This window comes from Lonchura striata, chromosome 3, assembly GCF_050655825.1.
Source record: "Lonchura striata isolate lonStrDom1 chromosome 3, ASM5065582v1, whole genome shotgun sequence".
Lineage (NCBI taxonomy): Eukaryota > Metazoa > Chordata > Aves > Passeriformes > Estrildidae > Lonchura > Lonchura striata.
This window is the reverse complement of record NC_140705.1, coordinates 84,144,542-84,171,327: the sequence shown is the minus strand read 5'-3', so window position 1 is coordinate 84,171,327 and position 26,786 is coordinate 84,144,542. Positions and strand designations below refer to the sequence as shown.

At 36.8% G+C, this 26,786-nt stretch overlaps 1 protein-coding gene across 3 annotated transcripts in view; it reads right to left on the bottom strand.

Moving 5' to 3' along the window:
• The window catches only part of PLD5 (phospholipase D family member 5), a 177,590-nt gene that overhangs the window by 99,676 nt on the left and 51,128 nt on the right, over positions 1–26,786 (bottom strand). For 2 of the 3 annotated variants that reach the window (XM_021550467.3, XM_021550468.3), the window contains one exon: positions 6,932–7,068. In XM_021550467.3, the coding sequence (XP_021406142.2) occupies positions 6,932–7,068 (137 nt within the window). Of the gene's footprint in view, positions 1–6,924; positions 7,069–26,786 lie in introns of all 3 variants that reach the window. The other variant, XM_021550469.3, reaches the window with a different exon arrangement.

The window sequence follows — 26,786 nt, the reverse complement described above, 5'->3', positions numbered from 1 at the left end:
AGTAATTTTAAATTTAATAACTCTGTTTAGTATAACCTTACAATCTGGTATAGAAAATTACCTCAGAAATCTTTTGAGTTCTGCTCAGATGAAGAAATTTCAGTCTTCTGAAGATGTTAAGGTGAAAAGAGAAAAATAACAAATTGAGTTGAGAAGGGAGAAAGAGAGGGGAAAAAAAGAGAAAACAAAAAGATTTAATCACAGAGAAGCTCCAGCAAACTACAGAGCAGATAGGATACTCTAATACATGAATTGCTCTTTTATCCACCTGCATTATCTAGGAACCTTAAAGTAATTGGCATTTGATTTCTATTAGCTTGGAACATTTTCTCTGATATCAATTCACAAATTGTAAGTCATAAAAGCAGAAATAAACACGTACTTTAAAAGGTAACTTCCAAGAACACAAAACATGTCAATCTCTATTTTTCATCCTAAACAACATGTATCATGGCAGGAAAAGTTGCCTTACGGAGACTCTAAAGCCTTCTGTCCTAAACTCCACAGAAAATAATTAGATTTAACAGAACAAAGAGTAGGAAAAATAATAGGTTTGTATATTTAAATAAATGAGTGGAAGCCCAGACCTATTTGATATGATGTAACTAACAATGAACTATTTACTGGGAGTAAGGCAGAAAGAAAAAGATCTAAACAGATTATGAGTTTTGTCACTCATTTTTTATTTGTGAAGACACTCTCTATAGCTGAAAATAAATGCAAAACAAAAAACATTATCCTTTGCTTTTTGTATTTTGTGTCAATACACAGGAAAAAAATTGTACTCTGTACAGGTATTGAGTAAGTGTACCAGTACAGTTACTGTACTGTTAATACATTACCCTTTCCATTTAAATGCATTTCAAAAAATGAAAAATAAAAGGTAGGACATGTAGAACATCTTGTGCAAGTTGAATTAGTGAATTAGCCCCTCCCTGGCTTCAGATGTTGAATGTACTTTGCAGGAGATACATCAGGCCTCTGCAGTGCTAAGCCAAGAAACTTCAATTGAAGGAGTATTCCTTCTTTGGATGCAAAAATAAAAATTACTACAAACAGAGATCATCTGAAAAAATAGGAGGTTTTATAGTTCATTCTCTATATCACCAGAAATCAAGAAGAAAACAGTCACCCTAGAATAGTTAAAGTTGGAAAAAGATCCTAAAATCACTAAGTCCTACCACTAATCCAGCATCACCCTGTTCTTCACTAAACCATGTCCCTGAGTCCCATATCTATATATATTTTTAGATACCTCTGGGGTGATGATTCTACTACTTTCCCAAGCAACTTGTTTCAATACTTCATAACCCTTTCAGTGAAGAAATAATTTTTAGTATCCCAACTCAACCTCCCCTGATACAACCTGAAGCCATTTCCTTTACCACTTGCCATGTGGGAGAAGAGACTGACCCTGACCTGGCTATAGCCTGTTTCAGGTGGCTGAAGAGAGCAATAAGGTCAGCCCTGAGACTCCTGTTCTCCAGACTAAGCAACCCCAGCTCCCTCAGCCATTCCTCACAAGACTTGTGCTCCAGACCTTCACCAGCTCTGTTGCCCTTTTTGGACAGGTTCCAGCACCTCAATGTCCTTTTTGCAGTGAGGGGCCCAGAACTGAGCATTGGATTCAAGGTGAGGCCTCACCTGTGCCGAGTAATGGGACAATCCCTGTCCAGTCCTGCTGGCCACACCACTGCTGGTACGGGCCAGGATGCCATCGGCCTTCTTGGCCCCTGGGCAGACACTGGCTGATGCTCAGTCGCTGTCAGTCAGCACTCCCAGGTCCTTTTCTGCTGGGCAGCTTCCCAGCCACTCTGCCCCAGCCTGTAGTGCTGCAAGGGCTTGTTGTGACCCAAGGGCAGGACCCAGCACTTTGCCTTAGTGAACTTCATACCTTTGGCCTTGGCCCATTAATAATACAGCCTCTCCAGATTCCTCTGCAGAGCCTTCCTACCCTCCAGAAGATCAATACTCCTGCTCAAATTGGTGCTGTCTGCAAACTGACTGAGGGTAGACTTGATGCTTTAGTCCATCATGTTGACAGAAAGCATTTTTATGCCAAGTGAAGTAGTTTTGTAAATAGAAATCTTCAGTTGCTCTTTAACAGGCTTTTCAAAATCTGAGCATCTTGTTCTGTTTAGACATTTAACTATTATGCTTGTCATCATTTGTTTATTAAATAGAAACAAGTCAATATAAACCCTGCTATATTCAGAACCCACGCAGCACAGAGAAAATCTCCTCCACAATAAACTAGGGGCAAAGCACTTCCAAGGTAAATGAATGTAAGCATGTGCTGCAGTATGCTTACTTAATAGTGCAGCAAAACCCTACCTAGTGAATTAGCAGAGTAGTTGAAAGATTTATAAAGCAATAGAAAAAAATCAATTGTGGGTCCTCTTTCACAACCAGAGAATAATCATCTACTGAAATTGAAAGCAATGCATGCAACACACAGTAATTGTTCAATATAAGTAATTATTGTATACAACTAGATTTAATCTCTTAAATTCAGTGTTCAGCAACAGCAAGGTATATTCTAAAGCTTTGTCAGCAGGAAGATTCAGCTCCTCTCCAGGATACCAATCCTTATCCCAAACAATCCAAAAAATGTCTAAAGAAATCACAAACACTGCTCAGATATCATTGCCTACTTATTATAGGCAGCACAGGTTAAAGCGTCCCTACAATCAAGAAGTGAACTAAATAAGCTTTACTACTCCTGTCATAAACAGCAGCAAATTCTTCCAACACAAATCCAAACAGAAAAGAAAGAGTCTCTCCATTATATATGATTCTGAGGAGAAGAGAAATTATCAAAACAGCATCACTGGAACAGAATGCAAGACAGAATCTGCCTTGAAAACACACACAAAGAGAAAGCAAGAAAATCTTTCCAATTATCATCAGAGAAAGGGCAGTATTAAAAAAAATATCACAGCAGTTTTAGTTTTAGCTCGGTAAGTATGGAAAGTAGCTACCATTGCTTCCCTTTCCACCTTGTTTTGTAGTCCCTCTCAAGAGACATGGCCAAACCCATAGCCAGAGTTAGGAGCTATGCCAAACTGCTACCACTGCTTCAATGGATACTGGAAAAGCCAGTGAGACAAGGATAACTAAGGGCATGTGCAAAATCTGTAGTATCCCTAGCGTGGCTATCAGCACCAACAAGCAAAAGAAGAGGCTCAAGTTGAGCCTTGAACAGCTCAAGTTACCATTAGTAAATCAAAACAACCTTGGTTCAAATAGTTTGGATAGCAGAGACAATCTCTTGATAGTTGTAATTTCTTGTTTCCTAAATTGTCATTTTTAGAGTTTATCAGCCAATTCCAGCAAAGTCAAGTAAGTCTTAACTGACAGAGAGTTACATCAGAGGCTAGCCAAGATCTATTCACAATAGATCAGCTATTACAATGTACTATTTTCAAATTAAAATAATCTAATCTTATAGATTCAGTGTCTAATGGACCCACAGCAAGACAGGCAAAATTCCCAGACTGCTAAGCATATCCTCTTAACCAGTCTCATCCATCAGGGCTGCCAAACAACATTACTGTGGATGTCTCAAGAGAATAATTTCCATCACGTACCAAAGCACCAACTGGAAAGCCTCAACTTTTCACAGTCACTGCTACTTTTTTCCTTTAAATTCAATCTGTTGACATTCCTTTTAATAGGATGGGTAGCATCAATCCCTCCAATAATCAGAGAAGATATGTAAAAAAGTCTGATTTCCCATTCCCTGACTTATTTTTGTTACAAAGTCCCCAAGGGAAATAAATACATCAATAAAGAGTAAGGTCATTTTGGGAACATATGCAGTAAGTATTCCACAAATAATAAGAGCTAAAGGAATGATTTACAGAAGAGGAGCCTCATGATGAATTACAAGCAGATCAGAAAAGCTGCATTTGTGTTCCTGAACAATCCAATCACAACAACAAAGAGAGATGTAAGCTGTACTGGAAAACACCACTTAAAAAAGCTCTAGATTCTAAAAACTCTTATTCTTATGTTCGATTTCTCTCTCTTAAGAATTCTATTTTTTCACACACGTTCCAAAACTTTCTAGCCAGAGAATTTTTCTATTTCAGGTGGTTTTTTCCTTTAAAATAAGAAACACAGAAATGAAATTTTCCAAAGAAAACAGCTATTAAAAACCATCAGCAAAGTTCTTCTCAAATCCACAGCATCCTTTCCCATCAACATTCTTCACAAATTCAATCAGTTAAAAGCAAAAAGAGAATTATAGGTTCATACATATAAACTTATATTTGACAAACATTTCATTAGAAAAACATTTAAAAATCATCTATTACCATTCTGTCTCAGCACATCTTGCCAATGTAAGCACCTCTTCCTGAATGTCGGGGAGAGTATTCACACAGAAGAAATGTAAGAATTCAGCAACTCTTGTCTTATTTATCCCAAGTACTAAATATATGCCATTGGTAGCAATTGATTTGTGACACTTCAGCTAACTCTGTGATGTATTTAACACATAAAGGACCCCAATTTCATCATGAAGAGAGAGACTCAATGTTAGCAGGTAGCAGCTGCCAGCACTTGGATACTGTTATTAGAACTGGTTTAGGCAGTTTATATGCACAGCATTTATTTGCCTCCTGGTTCAGGCATTATTAGCTAGATCACACACTTGAATCACTCTGTGAAAGGCACTTTAAAACAGAGCTGGGGTCTAGGTTCACTTTTATCCCTGTAAACACAGAGCAGTTTAATTGACTCTTATGTTTAAGTCAAGGTGCTGAATTTAGTCTCAGGTTCCTCTAACACAATCCAGGAGGGGACAAGACTGACACATGTGAACCAAGAGAACACTGAGCAAAGGTAAGCATTCTTTGGAAAGACAGAGTTCTGTAACCCATACAGAGACAGAAGAAATCAATCTCTCACATGAAAAAAAAATTAATATCCCCATTTTGGTCAGTACTGTGTATCACTTCTACTCTGATTTTTTTCTTCTTTGAAGAATAAAAGGTGAAGAACGTGAAGCCCTTCCTTGGTTAGGCCTACACAGCTACCCAGAACAGAATGGGAACCATTAGTTGATACAACTAAGAGGAAACATGGTGCAGTAGTTTCTGACTGTGGTGAAATCGTGTGCAGCACACTGAAGCCAGTGAGCAGAAAGACTTTCCCCTCATCTGACCTAGTTCTGTCAAAGATTCACACATGGAGACAGTGGGTGTAGAGGTGACACATGCAGTATCTTCAAAAATTTTGGAAGGCAACACCTCACAGTGAAAGACACTTAAGACTTCGATGGTGAAAGGAAAGCTAGCTGAACTCTAGAAAATTCAGAGAAGATATCAGAAGCCTGCCCAGACCTGTAGGAGTACAATGAAGTGAACAAAACGAAATGTAAAAACAGTTATGGCAAAAAGTGCCAGATGGACAGTTGGTTTCAGGATAAAGCTACCTGATGCTGCAAGTATATTCCATTTGGAAGGAGATACAGATTTAACAAATCCTCTTGGTTTGTTTGTTTTTTTTGTTTGTTTGGTTGGGTTTTTTTGTTTCTTAAGCAGCATGCAAACAATCTTAAAAAAAAAAACCATTATAACTGGAAAAGCCACAAAATTTTCTGGATTCTGAATTAGTGCTGTCTGCAATATAACAGGTACAGCATAAAAATGTACTGTCCGAAAAGAGTCTTCACACAAAATGAACAAAGAACAACAGAAATAAGGATCAAAGGCTCAAAGAAACATTATTTTTTCATTAAATTATTCTAAAATGCAAATGTCAATTAGCTTCTACCCACTGTATACCCAGCCACTGGCAGGTAGGTTCTGCAAAACAGTGGAACAAGCTGTCCAGAAAGGCTGTGGAGTCCATCCTTGGAGCTACACAGAGCATGACTGTGCACATGCCTGAGCAACCTGCTGGAGCTGACTGTTCTGAGTGGGGTCATGGACTGGAGGATGCCCAGAGGTCCCTCCCACTCCAGCAATTCCATTATAAGATTAGAAAGGACTTCTGTGAAGTTATTTAACAACAATGGGTTTTTTCACACAGTGGATCAGAGAGGGTGCTCTGTATAAAATCAAAAGTCTTGATAAAAACTCAACCAGAATACAACTAGGAATGAAGCCTACAAATTATTTTTACGTCACCTTGGTGAACAGAAGAGGCCCTGGGACAATATGACCCAGGAAAAGCACTGGTCATCACTAATGAACTAATTAATGGAGGAAGATGACAGTGAGGAACAACAAAATGAGATTCACAGCCTGGAAATGAAAGGCCCAAAAAACTAATCACCTACTTAAAACTAACAGAACCAAAAGTTAAAACACACATACAACCATGGCAGGTGTCTGAGGCAAATGTTAATGCAACACTGTCAACACTCATCTTTCTGATCATATCACTAATTTCCTTTACAGTTCACAGGTAAGTCACTGCGTCTATAACAGGAATGCATCAAACAGGAAATAGAAAAGCTCCCCCTACACAGAAGGGACAGCAATCTTAGGTCAAAATGCATTAGTGACCTTTCTGAGGCAAGGAAAGAAGGGAAGGGAGAAAAGGAAGGGAGAAAAGGAAAGAACGGAGGGAGGGAGGGTCTTGATGAGAAATAGACATGAAAGAATTGGAAGCAATGTGATCCCCTGTGATCAGTACTCAATTACTGAAACTTAATGGGCTTTGGCTGAGGCTTACAAAATCATTCATCTAACACAAGGGTCTTGCTCAAAACGCACCATCCAAAATAACTTCAAAAAATGTGCTTTACTTAGTTAAACTAACCTCCAAAACCAGAAATTCAAAATAAGAAACCATTTCTTCCTGTGTTAGCTGCTCTTCCCAATGACACCACAGGACCATGGCAATTACTTCATGCCCTTATATAATATACATATTTCCTTTCCACCCCAAAAGAGAAGTTTTGTTTGTTACCTCTTACCGACAGTTATTTTGACAGTTCTTTTCTGAGAGTCCATCCTCATCTTCTCCCATAATATCCACTGCCGAAAATATCAGTGCAACCAGAATTGCAAAGCAGCATACCAGTGCAAAGATCACAATGCATTTTTGCTGGGACTGAAAGAGATTAAGATTAAAAAAATTTTAATGGCATGAACACATTCTCGTCAGTGACTTGAGACTCTGAAACTTTTACATAAAATCTAAATTTCTTTGAAGACATAACTGCAATAGCTGTCAACATGAAACACACCTCAAGATGTAAACACTCTCAAAACTGTCTTTCATGTATCACCTTGAGATATATTTTAAATCTCTGAGACACTGTTTAATGATTCATCTCACAAATAATATTCATAATTTAAACTGCTTTCTGTTTGTACCCCAAGGAAAGCATTATGCATTAAAATAATGACTCCTACATTAACTACGTATTTTCTGATTGTGGCTCACAGGTAAAGTACACACTTTGAAACCAAGTTTTGTTGTATTTGGTTGAAACAAAACATGTCATTGCAAGAAGACTTAAGAACAAAGTCTTTTTTTTCTACTGCTAGAAAAAGTACCTGCCATTGTCACTATGACTGTCATAGCCACTCAGACACTTTGGGAAGTCCTTGCCCCACAGTATCTATAATATAATGAACACAGATTAACAGATGATAAATGGGATTCAAGGAAACAATGGGAAACTGTTGCTCAGTACGACAGGTAATGCCTTCCACATCTCAGATTAAATATTAAAACATGGCATAGCACTACTTTATGAAATCTTGCAGTAATCAATCAGATGCACCTGGTAGTGCCCTAGATAAATGTGAAACCTCCTGAAGACAGTTGCTTGACATGTAATTTACATACCTGCATAAATGTACAGTACATTCTATTCTGAAACCAAATGTTCAAGTACTGTGCATTTTCCTACTGAAGTAAATTTAAACAAGACCACATCCATACATAAAAACGTCAATGTCTAACTCCTGTTGCGATAGTAATTTTCTTAATTTTCATTATTGCTTTATAATTACTTTGTCACATGGAGGAAAAGGCCTCATAAAGGAATGGGAAAGTGGGAAAGCATAAAAAATGTAAGGGAAAGGAAACAACATCATGCTTGCAGCTGATAGCAAATTTCACAGTATTTCCACTGTTCCTGATATTTTGTTTAAGAGGCAGTAAGTTTCAGAGTAATAAGAACATTTTCCCATACACCTAAAGAAAAGGTCTAACATTTTTTTTAATTAAAAAAAATTCCAATACTTTCCAACTAGTGCACTTCTCAGGAGAAACATTCCCATGTTTCTTTCAGAATAAATCAGATATAAAAATTTTATTTCAGTCTGTGAAAATACAAAACACAGCAAACAATTTCTTCAGACAAACAGGAAAAACTCATCTGAAATTTAGTGACAAATGTAGCCTTTAACAGTAACACCAAATCTATGGTTCAGGTTATAAGCCTATTTTAAATATAATGCATATTAGACAATTTTATACATTTCCAATATATGTTTAAATCAGTATTTCTATTATATTAACTAAAAAATTACCAGAATGCATCATAAGAAAATGTTCTTCAGCCATAACAAAGCCAACCCATGAAAGAAATAAATTTGGAAAGGTTTATTGTTGTTATTCTTCCTGCTGATAGGTAGACTAATGACAACATTTGAAAAGAATTGTAAGCTACTGCACCTGGGTGTCCAGAACTAAGGCTGCACAGTGGAACTTAGGAGAAAATTATTAAACATTCTCATTGCCTCACACTACTAGCAACAAAAACTAAGAAGTGCTGAAGAAAAATAGGTATTCAGGTCTGGGACACTGCTGTATGACATTTCTTCATCAGGACACTTCAGACTGCTGTTAGGATGACCACTGTCTCATGCAGTACTGCATTGTTTTTGAAGTACTGCAAATGTATTTGCAGAAACTCTTTGATGCTGAATGTATCACCATGGCAGCAAGGCAGCAAAGCTACTCCCATAACCAGCAAACCAAAAAAGAGTCTGAGCTCATTTTCTAGTCCCTAGTAGCAGGGGATGTGACCCAGCAGGGCTCACAAACACAGGGCTCTTTTCCCTCCCAAATCAGGCTAACTGTTGCCATTCTACACACTGGGACTAATTTTAAGTTACTCTGGATAAATTTGAAGCACAAACATCCTAGCTATCACACCGTGTGAAAGACTTCATGCTATTGCTCCATGGAGTAACTCTCATCTTATTACGCTGCCATGCAAGCTGCACAACAGCTATAGAGAGTAGTGGGATCACTGGGCCAGCAGGGATTGCATCAGCCTTTGAGGCTGGGGCAGTACTCACAGAGACAGCAGGAGATATTTCACTGAAGGGTGGTGTGTTGGAAGCCACAACATGCCTCTAGAAACCTCTCAACCTGCTTAAAGTTTGAAGGCCAAATCAATATAAAATCTACAGAGTACCACAAGGAGGAGTGGGTGTGGGAGGAAAAAAGGCAGCTGCAACAGATGCTTAAATACCAGGAAATCTTATGGCAGCAATTTCTGAAAGCACTATGGAAAGGGGAAGTCAAAATAATTCTAAATGGATCCTCCTAGACTAACATTAATTTCCATTCTGCATAATTTTGGGGAACATATTCAAGGTTTCTTGATTTCTCTGCTGTAGTTGAAAATTGTATGAAGTTTAAATCCCTGTTCTTTCATGGATTCAGCTTGTCAAGCTCTGCAGTTTGTGAGTACTGTTCACTGTAGGCAGCACAAACTAGGTACCATTAGTAAGACCACTGCTATTCTACCAGCATGAAAATAAAAACAGAACCACACAAACCTATTTTACTGCTCTTATTTCACAGATCCTTTATATTATATTATATTATTATATTATTATATTATGCAGTTGTCTTTGACAAGTATAATGGATGAATTCTCTCCCTTTTTCTAAAGTTCCAGCTTAACAGTATGATTACAAATAGCATAGGGAACCTTTTAAATCAACAGTCAAAAACTCCCCTGTGACTACAGTAGTTTTTCTTTGAACAAAGGATAGCACAAAATAGCAAATAAAATGTAGCAAAAATTCCAAGTTTGTGATTCTACCACTACATTTTCAGACACAGGTCTGAAGGGTCAAGTAAAGACCATTAAAAAAAATTTTAAAAGAGTAAGGAGAATTTTAAAAGGTTTCACAGTTCATGTTGAACTTACTCCTGCTGAGTGGTGGGTTTTTCATTGCTTTTAAATCTATATATTACATTATAAGTTAATGTTTGGAGATTATTTACATTAAAATTCATATTTATACTAGAAAAGAAAGAATAAAAAACAGATACTTACATCAAAAAAGTCTTCTAAGCCTATCTTTTTACAACAGCAATAAATCTTTATTTTCACACACTTAGCCATAATGCCAACCATTTTCAAATAACCTCTTCCTAATTGCAACAGACTAGGAATAGACCATATCCATGTTCTATTATAACCATCCATGCATGCCTCTGTGTGCATCTATGTGCAAGTAATAGCAGGCATTGTGAAAGAATCCAAAATCAAGGAGCTCGCACCACTCATAGACTAGCAGGGACCTGCTAGGCTGCTCTCCAGACCCGTGTCTGTGGCCTTGGGCAGACTGCTTGTTTGATGCTGTCTTGTTGCACATCCCTCTGGCAGCTGAGGTCCCTTTGAGTTTATCAGACCCATCCTTCTGTTTCCTCCATTAAGTGCCTCAGCATTCAAGCCTTCAGTCTTCAAACCTTAATTACAGAATACAGGGATCTCTAAAACTTATGTATTCCATCTGTCCATATACCTAGTTAATTTGCAGAAATATTAATCCCAACAGATATTTGTTTAGCCTGTCCTCAAAAATCTAGAGTTGAAAGAGATCCTGTAGTCTTTTCAGGCAACCCCATCCCATATCTAAGCACCTGACTGATGCTTAACTTAAGTCTCTTATGCTGCAACAATTCTTTTTTCCTTGCTGTACTAATGGAAAACTGTGAACATAGAATTTCATTCTCTCTTTTACATATTTAAAGGCTGCTATAGGTGCTAAGAGGCTTGGGGCCAGACCCTCTACAAGTCTGACTGTACTGATGGGCAAGCCCAGAGATTCTGTCGCATGAGAGAAAGATTTGTTCAGGGCTTAAGGAAGATTGGGAAAGAAACTCCTGCAGGAACAAAGACTATCAAAAATACTGTGAGTAAAATGCGGTTTTTTCACCTGGCTCAACTAGCTTAAACAATACCTAAGTTAAAACAAATCCACCAAAACACTGCATTACTAAAATAAAGCATGGGAATTTTTTCATGCTGTTATACCTCTAGGGAGAGAGTGAGAAGAAAAGCCAAAAGCTGCACAATGGTTATCCAGTACAGTACTATTCAGACTAAAGTTTAATCTGGGAAGGACTTGCTTGTTAATTATTAAGAAAAAGGATAGCCTATGTCAATTAAGCTTATCAGAGCCTGTGATACCCACGCAGAATTGAGAATAAGAGCAAGAAAAAGGCCTCCATCTTTACTGCACTCACATTGCTCAAAGCCTGCTAAGATCACTTCACTGGCTCCTGAAGCTTTCAGTTTTTTCTCAAATAACAGTCATTTCTTTGAGACTGAGATTTTAATCAGGAATTTATTCTTCCTCCAATGCAGTACAAGAATGTCTTCTCCCAAAAAAGGAGCCATGAAATTGCAATGCTGCATCTGCTGATAAAACTGACTGCATAACAAAACATGTCAGGCTTTGAACTTGTGCTTCATTTTTTTATAACAATTTACAGACTGAATAAGGCAATACTTATATACCACACTAATACAGGCTCTAAGAGGCAGGCTTTCACATCTTTGGTCATTTGATTAGTCTGCTCTTTCCTGCAACACATCTGAACACAAATGTGACAACAAAAGCACTCCCCTGCAACACATCTGTAACTGCTCAACAGCCCTCAAAGAGCTGTTTATGAATCAGGTTCCATGGGGCGCTGCAATACACCTGCCAAAGATAGCAAGAAACTGGACTTCGAGAATTAGCAATCATTCCAGATTACCCTTGGTCATCTGTGTTTATTAGAGAAAAATATTACTATAATCTGGAATCTGCATACAGTAATAATCTTCATTGCAGCCTTGAATCTCCCAGCTAGTATGATTAATGCCAATCAACACTTAAAATCCTCTTTAAAAGGAACAGATTGCTAACGTAAGTTAAATATTTTTAAATTGGTTGGACCTAGTTAGTTTCATCCTTGGACATTTAAAGGCAGTGGCTGAAACTAACGGAGAACCTTTAGGACTCGCCTCTAAAAACTCATAGGCCTGTGTGCAGCAAAAGTGCTGCCAATATTCAAGAAAAAATGATGCTCAGACAGTAGAGGTTGGGAAACAATAAGCTAGTTATTTTAGCTTCAGTGTCTAGAAAATATGTAGGTATCTAGAAGGTAAGAAGCTTTGTCATGTAAAAGTCATGTTGATCAGATCCAATTTCTATCTTTCCTAGTCACAAGCCCTATTGTCCTGCCAGAGAAGCTGAAAATAATGTATACTCTCACCTTTATTAAAAACTTTCTTACAAACCACAGCAGCTTGTCCAGATTATCACAGGAGAGGCATAAAGCTGGTTGAAAAGTCACGCTCATTGAAAAAATGGGAGGAAATTTTAGAATGGATTCTGCATTTAGAATGGATTCAGAGGATTCTGCTTTGTATCTGGTTTTGCTCATGTCTCCATTAACAATCTACATTCGGGAATAGAAATTAAAAGTGCTTATTAAATTTTCAATCAAAGCCAAAGCAGTACAAATTGAAGACCAGGTTAAATTTTAAAAATGTTCTTGACTCTTTAGAGAGTATGTCAACAAAAATAAGATAAATTTCAATAAAGGAAAAGAGCTACAAACATTTAGGACCAAACTGTTGCACATATACAGAAACTGAGAAACCACTAGGAAAAAGAGTAACCAAAACTATTAACATGCTGGAACAGATGTTTTAGGAAGACAGACCAAAAAAGGGTAGCAGTCCATAGTTTGGAGAGAAGAAGAAATAAGACCAAGGGATACAATATCTACACACTAACATCAGGTATAGTGAAGGCAGAATTATCCACCAAGTACTACAATTCCAGAAATAGTAAATGTTTATTGAAACTTCAGGAGTTAGGTTTCAAAAAGATAAAGTACTTTTTAATGATATTAAGCATCTAGAATTAGTTGCCACACGGGGCCATGAAAGCAAACAGTAGCAGGAGGTTTAAAAAGAGATTAGACAAAAATAATTTCAAAAATACACCCTCATCAGAATATAGAGAAAACAGGCTGGGATGTGCCCTCTGCTAGAGATGATGGGAAAGATGCCAGTGCCCACTGGTAGACTAGACACACTGTGAGTCCGAGCTGCAGAATGTATTTTCTACGTTCTTAAATAGTTCCATTTCTTCTGCAGAAGGAATCAAGAGTTATAGCAGAGAACAACCTGATCATGTCACATCATGTTACATTGTGTTGACTTAGATTTCTACATCCTGCTATAATGCCTGAACTGCATGCAAGGAAAAAATAATCCTTAGCCTCTACTTCAAGTTGGCATATTTTGTTTACCTTTCAAGATCAAATGCAGACAGTTTAAAGCAGAATTAACAGTAAATACTTAGTCCCATAGTTACCCACTGAAACAACTAATTCTCCAAGCAACACATCCTTTCATGTGTTTTCCAAACAAACAAGAAGACACACTGTCCAGCAATCTCCCTGTCTATCCAGTTTCTTTTGAATCTGTATTTGATTTATATAGAAAGATTAATATAATATAATTATCTCCAAAATTCTAGAAGATCCATATGCAGGCAGACTTGGCTGAGAAAGACACAAATAAGTGCCTCTACCAAGGTAAAGACAGTCCAAAGCTTTGCCTTCCCTCACACCCAATGAAGCAGCTGCCTTGGCTTCACTGCTCTCTGAACAAACCTTTGAACCAACAGCTCAGGAACCTAACACACGGACAGGCCCATGGCTATAAATAGAAAACCAGTAAACTACTTTGGAAGAAATCCAAGGCTTTGGAGGTTACTTACCTGGACCTCCTCCACACAGGGTTCTGTACTGCAGAAAGATATTAACATTCAGAACTTGACATCTGTAAGAAAAAAGGTTTCCAACACATAACCAACTAACCTATGATGCAATTTGTTGACCAAAACTGGAATAAGAGAAGGGGTGGAAAGCCTTTAAGTATTCATGTGCCATTTTTCCAAAATTGGGCCCTGACTTCTCATCATGATATATCAACTCAGCCTTCAGCATAATGTAAGGAGCATTATAATTTGGCAACATCAAGAAAAGGCCATTGTCTACCCTAAAAATAACACTCTACTCAAATCTAGTGTCTCCTGCAAAGAGAAACAGAAAGAAATAACGTATTGAACAATCTGAACCTGGCCTGAACAGCCAATTCAGAAGAATATTAAAACTTCATTAGTATGAAAAAACAGTGCAAGTAAGATTTCTATATTCCAATATCTCTTTGTGCATCTTTAAATCTGTTCATCTTTAAATCTAAGTAAGGACTCCTATTACAGCTAGGATTACAGCTACTACTTCACCAGGACAAAACCAAACAAAAAAAGCACGAAAAAATTGTGTTCTACATGAAGTACTTTAATATATTACATCTTTTATGTACAATTTCATTTCACAAGTATAATTAAAAACTGAACTCTTCAGAAATCAGGTGAAACTCTGTAACTAATAACTGAGCAAAGAAACATTTGGTCTATTATTTCCCATCAAGAGCTGAATCCCATAAGGCAGTATTTTGAGACAGAATGAAATTAATAGCTACATGAAGATGCAAACCATTAATATATTGCAGAACAGTCCATTTAAAGTCAATTAAAATCATCAGAGGACAACAGGCTGGGGGAATATAGCAAATGATAAAAAGACTGGCCTAGAGTCTAGAGGTCCACTTTCTAGGAGAAAATGTTTTTTCAAATTTTACACCTTTATGCATCTTTCTGGAGACTACAGCATGCAAAATGAGCAGTTAGAAAGCCCTACTCTGAATTGTAGGCCTACTTCTCTCATCACCTAGTTTAATTTTGATGTTAAGAGTCTTAAGTCCTAAAGAAAAACTAGATAGAAATACCAGAATCTCTAAAAATCAGAATCTTCCATGGGCACAAAACAAGGAGTAGCAGTAACTTGCCATATTGCATCTGTCTCTAGACAACAATTCTCTTTTTTTTCAAAAGCAACAGGCGAAAAAAATTCATCTACAGAAAGATCCTCTTTTCCATACTTTCCTTGCATTCATCAAAATCACATTTTTCTATTAACTCTGGCTCAGGAATTTCTAAAATCTCTTCTAGAATGAATTGCTTATTGTACATATTCAACTTTTAATCTAAAGATTAATTATATTCCTATAAAAAGTTAAATGGAACATTTTAAGTTAAAAAGAAGGGGAAAATTGTAATTTTTTTTTCTTAGTTGCTGGTTAAACATGCTCAAAACTTTTCCTCTTAGATATTTCAGACTAATTTTAAATGTCTCACCAGGAAAGGGAGGACATCCCACATCTGAAGTACTTGAAGTCATGCTTTTATTTCAGCTTTTATTTTCATCTGGTCATTTTTGAATACAAAAGTGAGCTAGAACACAGAAGTGTCCATTGGCTACAATTATTCCAAAGTGATTTCATCCCAATTCCACTGGATCAGTCTAATACATGTTGTTCTGGCAGCATAATTCTGCACCAAACTAGGCAGGAGTGCAGTAACTAAGACAGCTTTGGCTTTTCAGGTAAGGCTCCTAAAGGAGCAATATATAACAGCTATAAATTTTCTAAATTTTAATGGTAATTCTGCCATGCTATTAAGGCACATTCCAGCCTAGAGACAATCTGTTTATATGGTAACATCCAGATATCCAGTATATTTTAACAGGCTGAATACAGGACAGGAAGCCTTTGGGAACAGAGGACAAGACAGGATGTGCTCTGGCAAACTATGATATTTACCATTGCAACATCAAAGTGTTTCATGCTCCCTGACAAAGGAGATCCAGAAAATGTTGGGCAGCTATTTTCTGAGCATAGGATAAATAATTTTTTATGTGCTAAGAACCTTTTTAAAAGAAAATACACAAAACCTAACAATATCAGTGGAAGCATGTCTGTGACAGATCATTCCATATCACTGAGACATCCAAAAAGCATCCAAACATCTGTATATTTTTACATCTTACCCACATGTGTGCCATGTTTCCTGAAATCAGCGACCATTTGTAATTTAGATTTTTGTTCCAGAACAGTTACTAATTTGTGTGTCTGTCTGTGTATATACATATATTCTTAAATATATATATTTATACACACAAACGGACATGTAATAATGACCATTAACATCCAACATAAATCTCTTTCTAAACCACAAAGAGAAATAGAAGTAGGCAGTGCGAAGTAGCAGCATAAAGGCAGACCAGACTCTATACAGATGAATATGCTGATTTACACTAATTTACATTACAATTACATTACATTACAATACTCTAATTTACAAATGGCAATGCCTCTGTTAGGTTCAAAATTAACTATAATTTACTTTTGTATGATTAGTAATTGTAGAAAAAATTCTAGTAATGTACTCAGTTAAGTAATGCAAGATGCTGACAGCACAGCTTCAACTACAAGTCACTTTCTATCAAGAAAGTGTTTTATATAATACTGCTACTAATAAAGCTTTAAGAGAAACTAAGTGAGATTTTAAAGCAATGAAAAAAGTTTAGTCACAGTGTTTGCATACGTCCTTTTTGGCACATTAAATGATCATATGTACAGTCTGCTCAAGCTTCATACCCACAGGTTTGTTTTGCTAAAATACTTTCAAAATGAGACAAGACAAAAAAAAAAGACTAAAAATAAAAAGTTGTGGCTACTGGCACATAGACTCTCTCAGGAAGGCTGTTAGACACAAATTTGAGCTCAAGCGCAGTTCTGCAGAATTACAAATTCATTACTCTACCTGAAGCATATGTCTTCTTATCCAAATTAACAAGGCAAAATACAGTACATTAAAGCTTTTCAATGAAATTCTAGCATTTAATCCCACAATTGAGACAGGCTAATAATGTATCTACCATCAATTACAGCATTATCACATTAAGTTCCTATAAAGCAATAATTCTGCAGTCAAAGGCAGGTGGTGCAATTGAACCTGGACGTACTAATGAATTTTGTTACATAAATTACAAATTACTGGTTCCGCTTTCATAAACAGAAAATTGAGAATATTTCAAATTAATATTTTTTAAAGTTTGCTTTCACTCATTCTGACAAGATACACTTAAAGGAAAAGTTCTATTAACTGTTATAAATTAACACAAGTTCGGGAAAAGAAATTATCTCATATGGGAAGCATTTAATTTTAGCTCAATCTGAATTTTTAACTACACTGCATGTATATGTTGAACTAATAGATTTGCCATCTGGCCAAGAAGTTAATTCCATTGTCAGACAGAGCACAACCAATGTGAAATTCACAATAGGAATTATATTCTACTTTAAAGAGAGAAAAAGGAAAACCTCACCTTCAAATATCATGACATCTGACTTCAAAATGTCTGGAAGAACTTCTCTTTTGTAATACATAATGTTTAAGTCAACCTATGAATTTAGAAGTTATTCAGAAGGAAAACCATGAGTGCACATTAATATACATATTTACATGCACAGCCATGACCACAAAATTCTCAATTCAATAGGAAAACAATATTAGAGATTAAATATGATATCCAACATACAGGACTGGTTAAAAATAAATTAATTAAAATATCTATCCAGGGATATGGCTGTTTCCATGAAAACCATAAAACATTCTGGCCTAGCTGAATGTGTGTCTAGTTTTATTATTGTTTGAAAGTAGGCAATCACTGCAAATGTTTTTAATGACTGCCAATCTGGATTTTTAATCATTCTGTATAATAAAACATGGAATGAAGGTACAGTGAAATTCCATCTTCTTATTCTCAGTTCTGTAGCAGAGAATCTCAGAAAAGTAAAACTAGTGAGAGAAATGAAGATGAGCCTTGACTATAAAACAGCCCCACTGCAATTTGACATGGTGGTGGTACAAATACCTCAGTGAAGTTTCAACGCTCCTGAAAGCAGAGGAGGTATATTGCACCTCACTAACACAGATCATGATGGACCAGAGAGAGTTCCAGGAAAGAGTAACTGCATGCTAAAGAGTGCCACTAACCATTATCACCTTTCATTCTACTCTGAAATACAGTATTTTCTGGTGCGGGTATTTCTTCCCCTCCCTTTCTTTTTTGACAACAAACTTTCTTCAGGTGAAAAGAAACTAAATTTTCTGGAAAAAGGCCTCTTATGGCAGGTTATCAACGGATGAAAATAATTATGGGCACAGTTTTTTCTTACAATACCTTAAAAGCTCTTTCTAAACGGAAAAATAAAGGGCATCTTAAGTTTTCAATACAGCATCAGGCCTTAACACAGCAAAGCATCCAGAGAAAGGTAAAGAGATTTATTTGTGAAATTTCAGTCTCAGGGTGATAGACTCATTCCCAACCTTGAAGTAGTAGCAACAATTTATTAGAAGCATCCGTTGAAGAAAGCAGTCATTTTGTTAAGTTCTATAAAATTTACACAGATATCTGCATTTATTTTTCCACACTATCAGAAATGTTCATAAAATAATGTTCAAAGAGGTCTCAAAATATGGAAGTTTCCTAATTTCTCATAAAGCAGCAAACTGCTAACTAATTTCAAGCATTTTGGAAGTAATTGGAGATACACAGATCTTACACTGTCATATTAATTTGCATTTTAAGTTATTTCCTGAAAGCAATAGCTGTGCTATTGCAACATGCACATTGTACTTACAAAAAAAACTTAGTCATAATATTTTTTGCATTTGTTGCTTAAGGCCTAAATATATTCCATATGAATAAAAATCAATATAGTGTTTACTGTGTATTCTGCAAAAAAAAAAAAAAATCCATGAGGTTTAAGTAAAATTTGTTCCATATTTGTTTTCTGAATATGTAATATTTTAACAAGTATAATTTTAAGCAATGTACATAGATACTCCACTTCTCAAAAACAGCAAACTCAGTATAAACTGATAACATTTCCAGATTATATATTACCATGTGTCTCTGTACACACTTGAGGCAACAGTCATTCCCACAATTCTTCACATGCAGATTCCCTCCATACAGGAAATGTAACTCTAATTGCTTTTCTTAGTTTACTAGCTATTTATAAAAAAAATAAAAAAATCTCCAGTAGATATGTGCTCCTTCCACAGCACATTCAAAACAAACTATTCTTATTTTTTTCTGAGATAATATACAACATTTGAACAAGACAAAACAGACTTACTGCAGAAGCTGTAGGAAAGGCCACGCACATGCTCATATTACCAGTTGATTGGTACTCCATGTTCACATCTATGTGGAGATTACTTTTTAATTACAGGACTTTATTCCCATATTAATCTATTAAGAGATTTCCACAAAAAGAGCTACACAGAAAGCCTTGCCCCATACACTAAACAAAAGTTTCATTTTGTTGACCGACATGTACTGAATGAACTATGGGTAGCCATGCAAATCAATAGATATCTTTGCTGGCATTTGTAAGAGATATGTACATGTACACATATATGTCCTACAGAGCTCATTTCTGAGCAAATGTCATTGTATATGAAAACCATGTAATAGCTCCCAAACTTTCTTGGCCGCTGAAACCTTGTCAGACATCAAGAGCTACAATAGAAACCCACAACTATTTTTTAATCAAAAATTGTAATTGCAATGAAAGTCAAATGAGCAGTAATATGTAATACAGTACAGGGGGTCAGATACAGATCACTTACCATAAATTTTGTATGTCACCAGTGCTGTCCAGACTACATCCTGACAGATTTCACGGAGACAGCTTAATGATCTGGGCTCAAAATTCCCTTTTCTTGTAGTAGAGAGATATGGGGAAGATGCACAGACCTCACTACAACCTAACTCTCCAAACACACAGCAGAGATGCTTGGAATATGTATTCTAAATATACAGTGAAGGACAAAATTTTGTAGCAGCTTTGACCTAATGACATGCATGTGCATGCATTACAGACAGAAATGTCCACAAACGCACTAAAATATTCTGTCACTAAAAATGGCACGTGCTTTTCAGTAAGCTCACCATACTTGTTACATTCAGAAAGGAGTCCCTGGGGAGGGGGTTGCTCTGAAAGGTTGTCTTTACCTACCAAATAGCCACCATGCTTGCTAGCACACCCCCAAGGCAGATTTAAGTCACAGTATGAGCCATGATCTATGACATTTCTCACATTCTCCATTTTTATACTGATGGCAAGCTTCCCACCTGCTCCTGCCTTTCTTGGCTACCCACCTTTCTTTTGTATTGAATTTGCTGTTGGCTTTGAAAAAGCCTCTGTGTATAATAACAATTTTGCCAGTCTTTAACAGGAACAAGGCTTAGCTCAACCTTCAGAAAGAACAGAGTTGGATATTGTAGAAGCCATAAATACACTATAAAAATGTGATAAATTTCCTTCAAATAATAAAACTGTAGCTTTTCTTTTTCAGGGGCATTAAAATGCAGACTACGATCACATAAAAGTCACTCATTCAAAACAACTTTTTCAGGGGTAATATGCAATTCATTGTTTAAATTCTTTGCCTTTTCTCCTGTCTATTCTATCTGTCTATAAAAACTCCAGTTTTCCCTATGGGCCTAAATGTACAATTAGATACATGCCAAGCTAAAATTCATCCATGTCACTGAGGCCAAATTCAGATTTTGCCAAGGACACAAAACTGTGGCTATTATCTACCACATTAGTTTTGCCAAATTCATATCGTACACACTCATAGCTCAAGCACTTCTGTTTAACATGGCTCTCTGCTAGGCAAACCTCTTGATCCCATTTTGAAATTACACTAAATATATAAAGAAACACTATTAGGTATGGTGTAAATTCATCAACTTGATTCATACTTTGAATACAGAAGACTTGATCAAAATTCAATTGTTGCTTCAAAGCATCTGGCATTTCATGGAATATTTAGATATTATCCTATTACATGTTTACCCTATGACATATTACCAAGAACAGATTGCAATTTTATTTTCCTTTGGTACTAAGACTTTTTAACATATTTATAGTTTTCTTTGTCCCTTTCTTCTCTGTACTCTTTAGGGAACCTTGCACAACATGGAAAAATTCTAGATTTTGTTTTTCATATGACAACTTTGTTCCTCTTGGGGAAACACCAAATGGCAAAACAATTCCCTTTGTCTGCTAGGACTGCAAGGCTCAATTTCTTTCTAAACATTAGCTTTGCACTCAGCTGCTGAGCTGTTTACTAAGTGAACAACCTGAACAATAGTGTTGCTGTAACTTCCTGTTTGCAACTGTGTACGGCTAGCATATAGGTACTGCTACAATAATCTTACAAAGTTCATGGAATTTCTTTAAAATTTGTGCTAATATAAACATAAACAGAATTCAGCCTTGTTCTTCTTAATTTCTTCATGGCTGCAAGTTCTATACAGTTATTTAGTAAAGATGAAAAGATTTAAATACATGTTAATTCTGATCTGCTTCTTGCATGGCTTTCAGCTCAATTCTTACATTAAAAAAAAGAACAATTGGTAAACTGGAAGCTAACTAAGCTATCTCACCTACATATTAATAATAAAATGAAGTAGTTTGCAAAAGGTTATTATAAGGCTTAGCAGTCTTGCCTGAGAAGCATATAAACTATTAAACATGAGGAGAAAAATAATTAGTTTCCATCAAAGCCACAATAATTCAAACTAAAGGAAATTACCTAGAAATTTATAAATTCAATAAATATGTTTATGCTTATCCAGAGATCCCTTCAAGGACATTGAATCTATTTGCTGTATCTGCAGAAATTAATAGATTCCCCTTCTGATGTTTTGTAGCTGCAAATTGCTTTGTAGATGGCAAGATGGGCAATTTATCTCTTTGCTATGTAAGAATGGGCTCAGAGACTGTAAATGATTACTTGACTAAAAGCATCTCAAGTTTTTTGGCTTGATGCAAGAATTTTCCAGTACTCTGTTCTCGGTTAGACTCTGAAGAATCACAAGCTGAAAGAAAGAACCCGGGTAACCTTCTTAACTGAAATGAAGATCTACACGTTTGAGAGAGAAAATAAACTGTCTGAAGGTTAAAAAAAAAAACTTTAACAAAATTTTAAAAATATATAAAAACAAGAAACAATTTGAAAAAAATTGCAGTCATCTTCTTTAGTTAATCACAGGACTGAACACAGCATGAGGTCCAACAGTTGTTTAAAAATTTAACTTATTATTTGGATGGCATCCTTTCTGAAATGCAAGCTCTGTCTCCTCTCCAGCCTCCATGCTGAGCTGTCATAAAGCTCACAGGGTTACTTCAAGGAGGGTACCTAATATATAGACAAACCAAGCCACTCTGCTGTGGTAAGACAGGGGAAGTAAATAGCTCTGCCCCATCACTATTCAAAGAGCTGGAACATTTATAGGGCAACACCAAAAAGCCATCAAAGAGAATTAATGTTCACTAGGATGATGGCATTCCAAAGGCAGTTTAGGATAATGAAGTCATTTAAGGCCATCTTTAGGAACAGTAATCTTGGCTTGTTGTACAAGGCAATTAAAACTGAGATGGGAGGTAGTGGGCTGTCTGTTACAGGCAGTGCTGCTAAGAAAAAAAATTGAAAAATCTTTATTATTTATTTCTCCAAGGTACACACACAGCCAAAAAAATCAAGAATGTGGTTCCCTTATGTAATATTACAGCTTCCCAACCATCCTGTTCAGCCTCTCTGACAGAACAATGCTCTGTGGATTAGAATGAGGCAGATCTATGGAATGTGGAGAAAAGAAAAGGAAGACAAAACTTGGAGCTCACTAACTACAGTGATAAGACAAGTAATTTAAATAACTACTTTTAGAAAAGTGAAAATATGACCACTATAAAAATACTACTGGTATTTGTTGCTGAATTTCCCTGAAAATAATGTATTGACTTGAAGTCAAATCTAGCAAAAGACCTAAAGCCACATGCTTGTATCCCCAAGGATGGCCAGGATGAGGGCTTCAGCACTATCACAGGAACTACTGTAACTGTGCTCACTCTCCATGGCCTTGATGTTGGAGCATAGAGCATAATGAAGGAAAAAAAAATCCAAATATCATGGTGCATCTGATATTCAAAAAATTCTTCCATAAAGAAGCTATGCTCAAATTTCTTTTATCTGTTTTCCCCTGTCTGGCATCCAAGGAATAAACTCCAATCTTTTCATTTAAGCATCACAGTATATTTTGCTATTGCTTCTGCAATGTTATTATCTTTTTGCTATTACTCACTGATTCTGCCTCAATTCCAGCAAGTTCCCTGTCTCATCTCTGAAAAGATATCTTTGCACAGGAGAATAAAGATGCGTTGAGGCTTTTGTAGCATGCCTCAACACCTTCACTCAAATAGCCTGGAAGGCTTCAGTATGTTCTGCAAAAATCTTTTGACTGCTGTCAAAAGTGTCAGAAAACAACATCAAAGTCCCCTAAGAATATAGGACAGAGCCAAAACAGGAGGAGTAGCATAAGCAATTTCCATCTACCATTTTAGATTGTCATTTTCAATAAACACCTGGAAACTTCCAATAGTTTCAGCGTGTCCCAGTCCATGACCACAGCTCTTATAGCTCTTATTATTATTTATTCCATCTATAATAACATGTAAAAACCTATGCAGCAGTGACTTCTAACTCCAAAATACCAGTCCAGTATTGAAACACTCTATGCTACTTATAGTGCAGAAAAATGCACACAACATTTCTAATTTTATTTGCCTCAAAATTATTTTTAAACTATAACCATCTATGAGCAAGATGACAGATTTAGCATGTAAACTTATGGAAACATCAACTTAGTGTTTGAAGGTAAAAAAGGCAAGCTGGATTTACTAGAAATTCAGGAAGCAGAACACCAAAAAAAATTTCTTCACATTGTGAATTTTAATACATTTGTGGACCCACACTCCGAGAGTCACAAAGTTCTGGTTCACTCATTTCAAAAATCCCAGAACTGGAAGAGGTAAATAGGTAAAAAGGACAATCAAAGCATAGACTGTTTCTATATAAAGAAAGCATAAACAAAATTGTAATCTTCAGCTTGGAAAAATACATGACTAACAGAGGAATGTGACAGAACTAAAAATTCATAAGCAGCATGGAAATGATGACTATGTAACAGTTATTCACCGTCTCTTCCAATAAAAACATTAGCGGGCATTAAATTAATTCTGTTGGCAAACAAAAAAGGGTACTCAAGGCACTGTTACGCTGTTGAATCCCATGCCATGAGACACATAGGTGATAGAAGCTTACACAGATTTGAAAGTGGGTATCTTTGGGTTTTCTTCATGGAGAAAAGCCCTGGGAGCTCGTAAAGAGAAATGCCAACTCCACGAACTGGAAATCACATGATTGGGTCTACATTCTCCCCAGTTTGGCAGGGTTCTGTCAGACAGGATACAAGGCTGGTCAGATGTTTAGCCTGAACAATACAGCTACTCTTGAGGTCCTTGGTACTCCTTTCCTGGAGAACAACTCTGGCTAAACATTCCAAGACTTTTTTTCTATCTGGCTAAACATTCCAAGACTGGCTAACATTCCAAGATTCAGGACAATACAGTTATAAGACACACTGCCTGCTCAGTATTAGTAACACAGTCACTTATGGCAAAAAATACAAACACTGAATTTTCTACAATTTGCATTCAAAAGCTTTAAGGAATGTAACAGAACATCGCAGGTCCCAGCCAAACCCCACAGCTCCTCCTGGCAGCCCACGTTCCAGGAGCCCATGTCGGCTCCCACAGATGTCAGTCCCTGCCCCAGCAGGGCTGGGCTCCAGCTCCCCACAGCCCTGCCCTGCCCGGGGCACTGCTGAGCCAGGGCCACCAGCAGCACAACGTGGAGCACCAGGCTGCCCCCCAGGTGCCTTCCTCCCTGGCTGGGCTGGTGGGACGGGGCTGACAGACCCCCAGAAAGAGGAGCCCCTCTCCTGCTGGACTCTGCTTCCCAGGGGTGCCCCTGGCATATGTGGCACCCTGGCCAGTGGTGCCTGCTGCACAAAGCAGCCTACACCTCTCCCAGCAAGGCAATGTAGGCATTGATCCCTCAAAATCAGAGGGATCACCAGGTGCACCAGAGGACATCCTCTTGCAGGCAGAAGGGAGAGGTCACTGCACTGCACACAGGCTGTCATGGGTGACAGTGAGGTCTCAGCTGCTCCTGCTTTAGGGACCCAGAGTTCTCACTGCTGATTGATGACATATAAGTTGTCCTAACATTTCAAGTGAAGAATGACTATACAATCTAATTCTGTAATCATTTGCCTTAAACACATCAATGAAGTCACACTCTTTCTATGCCCTAAGATTGCTATAAATGGCAAAAAATGTTTAGTTGAACTCTCTTGCATTTACTACCATTTCAGAGTGTTCATTAGGTATCAGTGTTTTGAGCTTTTTGTGGGCCTGAAGTCTCAATGTCCATGAGGCTTTAATGGAAATATCTTCTCCTAGCCTCCAGCACATCTATTCTGAAGAATATTTTTAAGATTACTTTCTTCCTGCACATCATTGTACAGTGAACATTAATTTCACTTGTCACCTTTATCCAGTCACCATTACAAAGGAGATGTAATACTTGCAAAAAAAATTAAAACTTAGGGCTGATCAGTGAATTCTATTTGTGGCATAGGAAGAGAAGGAAGACAGAGAAACTTCTTTATATAAATCTGTCAAATTTAAGACTATTTGTATTTAATTTATGGCAAGTGTTGTATGGGTTTATTAAAGTTTATGACTTCAATAAAAACAACAGCAATTACTACATACATACAACACCATCATGAATTCAACAAACTGGCTCAAATATTAAAAAATAAAGCTAGAATTAACACTGTCTGATGTAATGCAAACAACATTTGATAACATCTATAAAAGAAATGGTATCAATCTAAATCCAGCTACTAATGTATTAGTCCTAGCCTTCAGAGACAGACACTTTTTCTTTATTATTGGACGAGACCTTGGAACTCCCCAGTGCCACACACTGCCACGTGTTCTGTGCCAAAAGCCTCCAGACAGTAAATACATTAGATTCATGAAGACAGCAGACTGATTTTCTCCTTGCTTTCTATTTTAAGAATTAAGTTTATCAATAAAAAGTAGTGCTTGTCCACCATAAGAAAAGCTCTTATGTCTACGAATTTATGTGATTTCATATATAAACCTTCTATATAAACACAAGCAGCAATGCAAGTGAGTCTCAGTAACTGCATACACAAAAGTACTGTGTACTTTGGCTATATGGACTGCTCTTCTTTCCCAAATAATAACAAAAGATTAATTGTTTTGGCAATACCCCACAGCTACCTGACAACTCTCTATTATCTCTATTTTGCCTATAACACAAATTTTACTAATTCAGTTTTTGCTCATTTTGAATAGGCTCTGATTATAACAAAAGGAAGAGATACTCAACTCTACCAGGAAAAAAAAAAAAGTTAAAAGGCTAAGTTTCAAGCTCCTTAAGTTGGCATAATTATGAAAGGCTTGTAAATGTTTCAGCAAATAGGACAAAACATACACTCAATGTCAGTGGCAAACCAAGTTTCACTGAATTTAATGGAACTGGCAAAAAATTCACTATGTCAATATCATTAAAGTGAATGAAAAAGAACTGCTAGTCCCACTGGAAACTTGACAAGGCTGTAATTGATCCAAGTTC